Source organism: Hydra vulgaris, chromosome 10 (assembly GCF_038396675.1).
Source record: "Hydra vulgaris chromosome 10, alternate assembly HydraT2T_AEP".
Lineage (NCBI taxonomy): Eukaryota > Metazoa > Cnidaria > Hydrozoa > Anthoathecata > Hydridae > Hydra > Hydra vulgaris.
Genome location: NC_088929.1, coordinates 2,061,680 through 2,072,500, shown reverse-complemented (window position 1 = coordinate 2,072,500; position 10,821 = coordinate 2,061,680). Strand labels below are relative to the sequence as shown.

Here is a 10,821-nt window from a genome sequence, read left to right as displayed (position 1 = left end):
AAAACTTTTTAATTTTTTTTACAAAATGATTGATATATGCATGTGTTATTAAAATGTGTTATTAAAACTTTTTTTTATATAAACAGTTTTAATGTATGCTTTGTATATATTTTTTTAACATTTACAAGGAATTTCATTTCTAGTAAAATAAAAAGGTGGAATAAAAGCCTTATGTGTTTTAATGATACATAATTCTGACAAAAAGTAAAATTTGCTTATTGAACAATATATCGTCGGAGAAAGTGCAAATCCGCGTAACTAGTATTGGTTACTCTATTTGGATATTAATAATTTTAACAACAAATATCTATTGTTGACATTACAAAAAACATGAATAATACTCTATATACTAAAATGAAACCAAAATCTGTTAAAATTAAAAAAAAATTTAAATTTTAAACTTTTCCAGTAAAAAAAATGTACTGTAGATACATGGTATTATCCAATGCTAGTTACGCGGTTTTGCACTATCCCGGACGATATGATAATAGATGCACTAAAATTTAAAATCAATCAGGTTTAACCTAAGCATTAAATATTTAGTTAACTATGAGAAATATATTTTATATATAGGCTTGCTTGTTTTAATTATATATGCTTTAATTGAAAACTGTCTGTCATGTGATAAAATCAACCATTATATAAAGCCTAACAAACAAGTTTTTAAGAGTCAAGCCTAGTTAGATAAAAATAAAGTTTTTTAAAGTAAATTGTAAAGTTCATTCAGTTTTAAAGCTAGTATTTACCCCCACCCTTCACCCCACATACACACACATAAACAAACAAAATCTTTATGGCTTTTTCAAATTCAAATAGTTGGTGATTATAACCTAGCACATAACCTCATCAACTAAAGAAATGCTATTTTTTACGTAGTTTGTCTGATACCAAAAATATTATGCAATAGCAAGTTATTATTATTTTTTTTTATGGGAGTGTGTATATATATATACACACTCCCTTTTTTTTTTTTTTTTAATGGGTTATTTTTTTTTATTCGAGTTACTTTTTTTTTTATAGTTGGTTCTGTGCAAAAAGTTTTAAATAATGATTTAAATATGATTATACAGATTTACCTAAATAAATACTTTGTTTTAAATAAATTTAGGTAGGGTCAGGCTCATGTCAAGGTCAACTAAAAAGCTTTTTTTCTTGGTATTCTTGGTTCCTGATAAATTTTTTTTAAATTCTAGCTTCAAGTCCAATAGTGATTTAGTGCGTCATGAAGAAAGTCATCTTCCTAAAAGTTATATTTGTACTGTGACCGGTTGTTCATTTACTACAAAAACATCTCATTGTTTGAAGAGACATATGAAAATAACACATTCAGTAAGAAATTAACTTATTAACTTAATATATAGCACTTATTTGTTGACTAAGTACCTAGTAACCTAGTACATAGTACTTATTTTTGTTTTAATGGGTGTTTGTTATAGATTTTTTTTTTCTTTCTTTTTCTTTTTTATAAAAACCTTTCCAATATTCTGATTTTTTGTTTTTTGTTTTTAAGTTTTTCTAAAAAATAGTGTTTTTTAAAACAGCTGTTATCTGCTTTAGAATTTAAAAAAAAAACAATTATTTTTCTGTTTTTTCATGTTTAAAGTTGATGATTTTTTTTTGTTATCTTTATTAATAATCTAAATTAATCTTTATTCATATTCTTTTAAATTTTTTTTTCTATTTTTTGGTTTAGTTGTTAGTATTGTTGGTTTTATTGTCATTGAAAAGCTTATGTAGACTTTCAATATGTTGGGCTGTTTCAATATGTTGGGCTGTTTTTAAAAATTACCATTTAACTACATAAAATCATTTTGTTTAAGAATTACTTCTAGGCAATTCATTTTTCAGTTTTAAAACAACATTTATATATATAAATAAATAAATATATATATATATATATATATATATATATATATATATATATATATATATATATATATATATATATATATATAAATTGAAACAGCCGTCTCAATTGCGAATCAAAAGTTCAATCGTCTCTGAAAAGCTTTTCGTAGCCGCAGACTAGTTTTATGGAAAACACTGTACCTTGCATACATTCATCCACATCTAGATTTTGCAGTACAGGTCTGGTCTCCTCACCTAAAAAAAGATATTGTGATGATGGAGAAAGTGCAAAGGCATGTAACAAAAATAATATCTGAGGTAAAACATTTACCATATGAGAAAAGATTACAAAAGCTGAAACTAACATCACTTGAGGATCGCAGGAAACAAGACGACTTAATTCAGCAGTTTAAACTTACTCAACAGATTGACGAAGTTAACTTTCATTTCCCTCAAATTCTACTAAATTAAAAAACAAATTACAATCTTCGTGGAAACAATCAGCGAATAATGCCTCAACTAGTCAAAGGTTGTATTGAATGAGAAAACTTTTTTACAAATAGAGTAACAAAACACTGGAACGCTCTTTCACAGCAAGCAGTTGATTCACCATCTGTACATTTATTTAAAGAATTTTTATTGTAACTTTCTTGACCAGCTGCTTTCTGCAGCTTAACTGTGTCAACATAGAGGAGCCTGATGTAGCTCCTCTTTATTGGTTTAAATTACATTTACACTACAAGATGTACACAGAACTGTTTTTGTATTCTTCAATATAAACATGATGGGGCATGGGTTATTTTAATGCACACTTGTATTTATATGGACTTATACTAGTTTTGAAATAAATAAATAAAAAAAAATAAAATATATAAATATATATGTATATATATATATATATATATATGTATGTATATATATATATGTATGTATATATATATATGTATGTATATATATATGTATGTATATATATATGTATGTATATATATATGTATATATATATATATGTGTGTATATATATATGTGTGTATATATATATATATATATATATATATATATATATATATATATATATATATATATATATATATATATATATATATATATATATATATACACACACACACACACAGTAGCGTCCAAAAATTATTATTTTTGTAATGATTTTATTCTCTATTCAGTTTGAGGGTTGTTTATTTTAATTTAAGTTTGCTTTGTATTTTTAGCGCATTTTTTAAAAGCGCTAATTATCAAAGCTTGCAAAGAGCCATGGTCAAGTTGTCAAAATAAAGTATTATATGCATGGTTATATAAGTTATGCGACTGCTAGGACATACTTTCATTTTCCAACATTAAAATCTTTAAATTAAAAACAAATTCAAATACAGTGGATCTTAAGTTCCTTGCTTAAGCAGATCTCAAAATGAAAGTTTTATTTGCAATATGCTTTAAATAGTTCTGAATTAAAAAGAAACCTTTTTAATCAAAATTATGAGTATATATGAACTTACTAGATCTACAAAGATTCAAAAGAAATCAGGAAGACAACACAAAACAATATATTGTCAATATAAAAAGCTTGTGGTACTAAGCAACAAAAAACCCCGTTTGAGAGCTATTGATTTAAATGAAAAAATGAAATGCTTTTATGGAATGAATAATAGTATATCTATTACAATGTTATTTTCGCCATGCAAATGTGTATGGATGTCCATCCTAAAAGCCATTGATTTCATTGAAAAACTGAAACGCCCAAAAAGAATTAGCATCACAGCATCTAAAGTAGAGTAGTCAACATTGGTCATAGATTCTCGATGTAAACAAGTTTATGTAGTTTTGATCAGATAAAATCAAGTTTGTTTGATGTCCAGTAGGTACAAAATATGATCCTAAATCTCATCTGCTTACCATAAAACATATAGTAAGTAATGTAATGCTTTTGGGATGTTTTGGTGGAGACAGTGTTGATCCGCTTCATAGATATACTGGAGCTATTGATCAAGATAAAATTTATATATATATATATGTATATATATATATATATATATATATATATATATATATATATATATATATATATATATATATATATATATATATATATATATATATATATATATATATATATATATATATGTATATGTATATATATATATATATATATATATATATATATATATATATATATATATATATATATATATATGTTGATTGCTTATGTATTATATTATATTAAAGTAATACAAAAACTCTTGAATCCAAAACAGTGATCATATCACAATAATAGAGCAATAAGTGTTAAAACTTTGTTTAAATAAGTTTATTTATATATACAGTATTGGACAAAACATTTGCAACCAACATCGAACAATGCTAAAAAGTGTTCCTAATTTTACATGTTTTAAAAACGAAACAAACTAAACTACCACAGCAAACAGTTCAGGAGTCTGGAGTCATAGCATGTCATGACAAGAGCAATCAGCTGACAGGTGACAGCACACAGGCAGAGTTTTGTTGACAAGTGCCATTTTGCAGCGGACAAAACAAGTGCAACTTTTTTGGTTTGTTTCATTTTCTTAAGTCTGGTCCGTGTCAACGTCAGTTTTTTAATAATTAAATGAAGTATCCAGAAGTTTCCAGAAATTTCCAGAAGCATGCAGAAGTTTCCAGAAGAAGCATCTGGGAGCATCCAGTAGCATACAGAAATATCCAGAAACATTCAGAAGCATCCAGACGCATCCAGAAGCTTTCAGAAGCATCAAAAAGAAGCATCTAAAATCTTCCAAAACAGGTTCACACAGGTTCATTTTACTTTATAAGAGACATGTATATCGACATGTATTTCAGTCAGTATATGGAAGTCAATCAGTCAGTATTATCAAGACAGTTTATCGAAGTGAGTTTTTTTCAAAGTGTCAAAGAACATCAATACAAGAAGTGAAATACAACAAATGTTTCATTACATCAATACAGTCCACATAGAACCAAGACGTTGTGTTCCACAGAGCATTATTGTATCATCACAAGGTAAATGTAACACGGTAAGCCTTGAGAAGCGTGATTATTTTTTTTCCTTATTTTTATGACTTCAAGTGCAAAAATGGCTCCCGACAGTCTTGGATTAGAACTAAGAAAGAAAATTATTGGCGATTACATAAGGGGAATGTCACAAAAAAGTATTTGTGATAAATATGGCGTGAAAAATGGACCGTATCAAGACTATGTTCCAAATATCGTTCTACAGGGAAGTTGGCAGCAGATAACAAAGGTGGAAGACCGCGTTCCACCACTTCTAGAGAGGATTCTATGATCGTCAGATCCGTCAAGAAGGATCCCTGGATATCATCAGTCGAAATACAAAAGCAATTAGAGCTGCCTGTATCGGACCGAACAATCAGACGACGTGCTGTTGAAGCCGGATTGTTTTCTCGACGCCCTGCAAAGAAACCGCCGATTTCACTAAAAAACAAGAAGAAAAGACTTCTGTTTGCTACATCTCATATTGACTGGAATGTGCAGAAATAGCGAACTGTCCTGTTCAGTGATGAATCGAAGTTCAACATCATTGGGAGCGATGGCATTTGCCGTGTACATCGACCAGCCGGAAAACACCTCGATTTACATTACTGCTATAAGACCGTGAAGCATGGTGGAGACAATGTAATGGTCTGGGGGTGTTTTTCTGCTAACGGTCTAGGTCCAATACATCGAAACGATAGAATAATGGACCGTTTCATGTATAAAAATATCCTGAAAGATGTTATGTTACCTCATACTGAATGGAATATGCCAATAAAATGGGTTTTTCAGCAAAACAACGATCCGAAACACACTGCAAAAGTAGTCAAGCAGTGGTTTCAAGACAACCACCTATCGGTGATGGATTGGTCGCCTCAATGTCCGGATCTCAACCCTATCGAGAACCTGTCGGAGATCGTCAACCGCAGAATTAATCGTGAAGGTGTTCGTAATAAGGATCAACTGTTTGAACAAATCCAAGAGGCCTGGGCAGTGATTCCACAAAGTTTCATTGATCAACTGATCGAATCTATGCCTCGAAGATGCAAGGCTGTGATCGACAACAATAGATTTGCCACGAAATATTGATTGCAAAATACAGCTAGGTCAACATTTTGTTGAGTTGCACTTGTTTTGTCCAGAAGGAAATCAACTTTTTTTAATACTTTTGATTAATTTATTAATTTTCCTGTACAAATAATGAACTTTGTGATGAATAAAACTTGAAGAACTTTGTCTCTAAACAGTTACATAGTTATTTCTCTAAATTGAAAAAATGCAGCACTTTTATATAAAGAAACTAAATTAGCATTACTTGGTTGCACTCGTTTTGTCCGATACTGTATATATATATATATATATATATATATATATATATATATATATATATATATATATATATTATATATTTTTATATATATATATATATATATATATATATATATATATATACACACCTATAGTATCATATATGTAGTATCATATATTATGGGGGCAGATTTTACAAAAAAATTATCAGGGGCGTTTTAGTGTACCTGTTAATTTTTTGTTCCCGTATGCATTGTTTTTTTGCAAAAAAAATGTCCCCATAAGCAACTCTTATGGAGAACAAAAAGCACATACATTGACTATCAAATAGCCCGACTCGCAGTGAAGTGCTGCTACATCGACTGAGAGTTTGGTTTGGGTCAGCATCAAGGTCAGGCTTAGGGTTAGGGTTATGGCATTTTTATTTTCATCTATTTACAAAAACGATTAATTACAGTATTATAACCATAATAAATATAAAAAACATACACTTTTTTGTGTACACTTTTTTGTGTACATGTTTTATATTTTGTTCTAATTGTTTTTCAATTCCTCAGGAGAATGGAACAAAGCGTTATATTTGCCATATATGCAATCATGCTTATTCAAGAGGATTTGGATTGACAAAACATCTTAAAAAAAAACATAATTTTAATTGGCCTGCTGGCCATCCTAGATTTAGGTGAGAATAATACTTATTTTTATTAAGTATTTTTTTTTTTTTTTGTTTGTTTAAAATATGTTTATTTATTTAAAACAGGCAGAATTTTTATTTTGTATATGTGAAACTTAATTTTTTTGGAATTTTTGTACTCACGCAATTTTTTTGTACTCATGCAATTATTTTGTACTTAAGCAATTATTTTGACAATCAAAAGCAGCTAATAATTATAGCTAATAGTAATTAACAAGTAAAATAATTTAACTTTACTAACAAGAAAAATAACTTTCTAAGAAGTAAAGAATATAATTTTTCGTCTTATGTTACATACGGATGTTTGTAAAATGCAGATCTTTTTTTGATATAGTCACTCTCATATATCTTTGCATCTCATTTCACATTTGTGATCTCATTTTACATCTGTGATCTCATTTCATATCTGTGATTTCATATTTATGTAAAACTACGATGATCTTCTTATTTATTGTTTTCTTTTTGTAATCTTCTACTTCATGTTATTTCTTTTATAGATATGAACAAATGTATTGTTTGACATACTCTGAAAGTTTTGTCAGCTTGAATCACTATTGTATTGTAACAGAGATTCAATAGAGATTTTTCTATAGTTTTTTATGTCTCAGAGTTACAGTGAAGGTAGAGAAAAAAGGAATCTTACTCCATCTTTTTTTTTCTAAGCACAGTTAACTGATTTATATAGATAGATAAAAAAATAAAAGTTGTAAAAATTACTAAATATAAGAATATTTAATATGTAATATTAAATGTTGCTATATAATGAGTTATAATCTTTTTTTAAATGTACATTTAAAATCTTTTTTTATTATTATTATTTTTTTCTCTACATGTCTTTTGTTTTTTTGTATAAATGATTGTTTGCTTAGGTTTAATGTCAAGATGGGTTTTTAAAAGATGAGTTTTTTTCTCTGTTTAAACCCCATCCTCATATTCAATATACCTAAACAAAAAAATCTATCCTCGTATTTATATATATAAATAAATAAGAAAAAATCCATCCCCATATTCAATATAGCTAAACGAAAAAAAACAAAAAAACATCCTCATATTCAATATACCTAAACAAAAAATCTGTCCTTATATTCAATATACCTAAACAAAAAAATCCATTATCATATTCAACAAACATACACAAAAAAAACCATATTCAAAAGATATGTTAAATCTGAGAATGGATTTTTTTTGTTTAGGTAATATGATGATGCATTGTTTTTTGTTTATTTATATATATGTTTAATATGAGGATGGAATTTTTCGTTTAGGTATATCGAATATAAGGATAGGTTTTTTTGTTTACATGTATTGAATATGAGGATGGATTTTTTTGTTTATGTATTATATGGTGAATATGAGGATGGGTTTTTTGTTTAGATATATTAAATATGATAATGGATTATTTGTTTAGGTATATTGAATATGAGGATGGATTTTTTCGTTTACAAATGGTAAGGTTCGAAAGTGTTGAGTTAACAAAACGTTTAGAAACAGAAGATGGTAATGAAGTTGCAGAGGAAGAGGGAGAAGAAGAAGATTCCTATGAGGTCGAAACACTTTATGATGGAATCATAGAAGTTAGCAATAATGGAGACATAAATATTGATGGAAACATTGAGGTAAGAGAAAATTTTTTTAACTGATGCTGATGGTATTATTTTAATTATTCTCAAGTGTTTTCATTGCAATTTTTTTATTTTATTGCTTCAGATTATTTTTTCAATTTGCTATTTTTATTATTAATAAGAAAGATTATTTTGTTATATAATTAAAACTACTATTAATAGAAATTAGACATAAATACTCTAGCTTTTTTTTTCATCAGCTTCTTTTAACCAAAGGTTTCTTCATTTTTTAATTACTGTAGTGTTTTTTCAGAAAAAAATTTACAGACCATATTTAAATCTAGCATAAATCTTTATAGGTGACCTATGATCCGACATTGGGTATTTTGTGTGCTGTTAACAAAGAAAATACGTTATATGAAAAAGAGGTTTCTAATGAAGTTGAAATAGAATGTGAGGTCCGTGATGGAGATGAAGATGAATTACTACTGGAGAAAGACAAAGATTGTACGGGTAAGCAAAGTGTACCCGAAAATCATAAAGATTGTATGGGTAAGCGAGGATTTAAGAACAATATATTAAAAGTTTTTGTTATTTTTTTATTACATTTCCTTTCCTTATAACACTTTTATTCTGTAAATCTTGTTTTTATCTCAAAAGTGTAACTGTTAACAAATTTAAAACTCAATAAATTTGATTTTTTTAATTTTTTTTTTTAATTTTTTTAATTTTGTTATATTAATGCTTCCATAATAATTTTATATTGAGTTTAGTTATTGGTTTTATTTGCTTTTTTAGATACCGATATTGCTTTTTTTTATATGCTTTTTTAGATACCGATATTATACCGATAGATAACGATAGATATATTATAGTTTTTATATGCTTTTCTAGATACCGATATTGCTTTTTTAGATACCGATATTGCAAATATCAATAATGAACAGTTATCAAACAACATTGAAACAAAAAATATTTACCTACAACCTAAGCCCGCTGGTTTTGATATGTCTGTCATGGTAATATTTATATGTAGTGTTTATTTCCGAAAATATTTTGTGAAGTAAATCTATTTAAAAATTGTTATTTTATTCAGGCGCAATTAGTTGCGTTATCAACTGGTAAACACTCTGTAAATAATGTTTCAGAAATTGATAATGCTTCAGATGCCACAGATCTAGTTTCGCATATTTATAAACAAATATTAAAAGCCAGTAAAACTAAAACTGAAACTTCTAACAATTTTGAACTAGATGATGGAATGGTTTTAGCTACTAGAGGAGATCAAAATAGACTTATGTTTGAAAAAATCACTACCCAAGAGTCCGCAATCAACGACGAAGAGCATGCCTCTTCTAAAGAAGAAGGCGATGACGTGGGCGATGAAGAAATAGACGAAGATCAACGAGAAATAATTCAGCAATATTTAGACTTACAAGAGGAAATTATTTCCAAAAACGATAATTTTGTTGTGAAAGAAGAAATAGATTATATTAAATCCCCGAAACGTAAATTGGAATCAGAAAATAATTCTCCACATAAACGTTTAAAAAAATATAGTAAAAGTGACGATGTTGAACGTATGGACGCATCACATGTTTTGCTTTCTCTTAAAACATCTGATGATTAGTTACATTGTTCATAAATCTAACTATGCTAATCTTTTCGATCTTTTCTGTTAAACGGGAATTGCTTGCCGCTTTTTTTAATGTGTGAGAGTATTAATGTTATTGTGAGTATTAGTTTATTGTGTGAGAGTATTGAATCTTTTTTACTAATGAAGCGTAATAATTTTTCTTCTTCATTTAATACTTAGCATAGAAAGTTTTAATAAGACATGATTAGTTTTTCACTGGTTCAAAGTTAGACGAGTTTGTAACTCGATATGATTCATTCAAGCGAGTTCATTAACTCATAATTCATTTTTTAAGCTGGTTCAATATATTGTAAATAAAATTTATATTGTTAAATTTAAACCAAAGTAAATGAGTATTCGAATTTTGTCACTTTATACATTTTTTTAACTTTTGTTTAAGACACATAATAAGACTTCATAAGTCCGCACTATAAAAACTCGTATGATAAATCCCGCGAGATAAATTCTGATAAATTAATATAAAGATATTTCAAAGTAAATAAAGCCAACTTTTTGTGAAAAATAAATAAATTTTTTTAGTATATTTGTTATATCTCTTATTTGTGTACTTTTATTATTATTATTATTTTTTGTATGATTAGTTTATATATTTTAAGAGTATTAATTGTTGGGTAAGAAATAAGCGAACCTAAATAAAAATAAATGAAGTTGAGCTAATTAAATGAAAACAAATGAAGTTCAGCTAATTAAAAAGATCATAGGGAGCCAGATAAATTTTTTTAAGATTCAAGTTG

General features: G+C 27.5%; 1 protein-coding gene across 2 annotated transcripts in view; it reads left to right on the top strand.

Moving 5' to 3' along the window:
• The window catches only part of LOC101237975 (histone H4 transcription factor), a 28,665-nt gene extending 18,224 nt beyond the window's left edge, over positions 1 to 10,441 (top strand). The window contains exons 8-13 of one of the 2 annotated variants that reach the window (XM_065807056.1): positions 1,194 to 1,329; positions 6,732 to 6,856; positions 8,277 to 8,484; positions 8,790 to 8,943; positions 9,346 to 9,449; positions 9,527 to 10,441. In XM_065807056.1, the coding sequence (XP_065663128.1) occupies positions 1,194 to 1,329; positions 6,732 to 6,856; positions 8,277 to 8,484; positions 8,790 to 8,943; positions 9,346 to 9,449; positions 9,527 to 10,060 (1,261 nt within the window). In that variant the 3' untranslated portion in view covers positions 10,061 to 10,441. Of the gene's footprint in view, positions 1 to 1,193; positions 1,330 to 6,731; positions 6,857 to 8,276; positions 8,485 to 8,789; positions 8,983 to 9,345; positions 9,450 to 9,526 lie in introns of both variants that reach the window. The other variant, XM_065807055.1, reaches the window with a different exon arrangement.
• Positions 10,442 to 10,821: the final 380 nt, after the last annotated feature.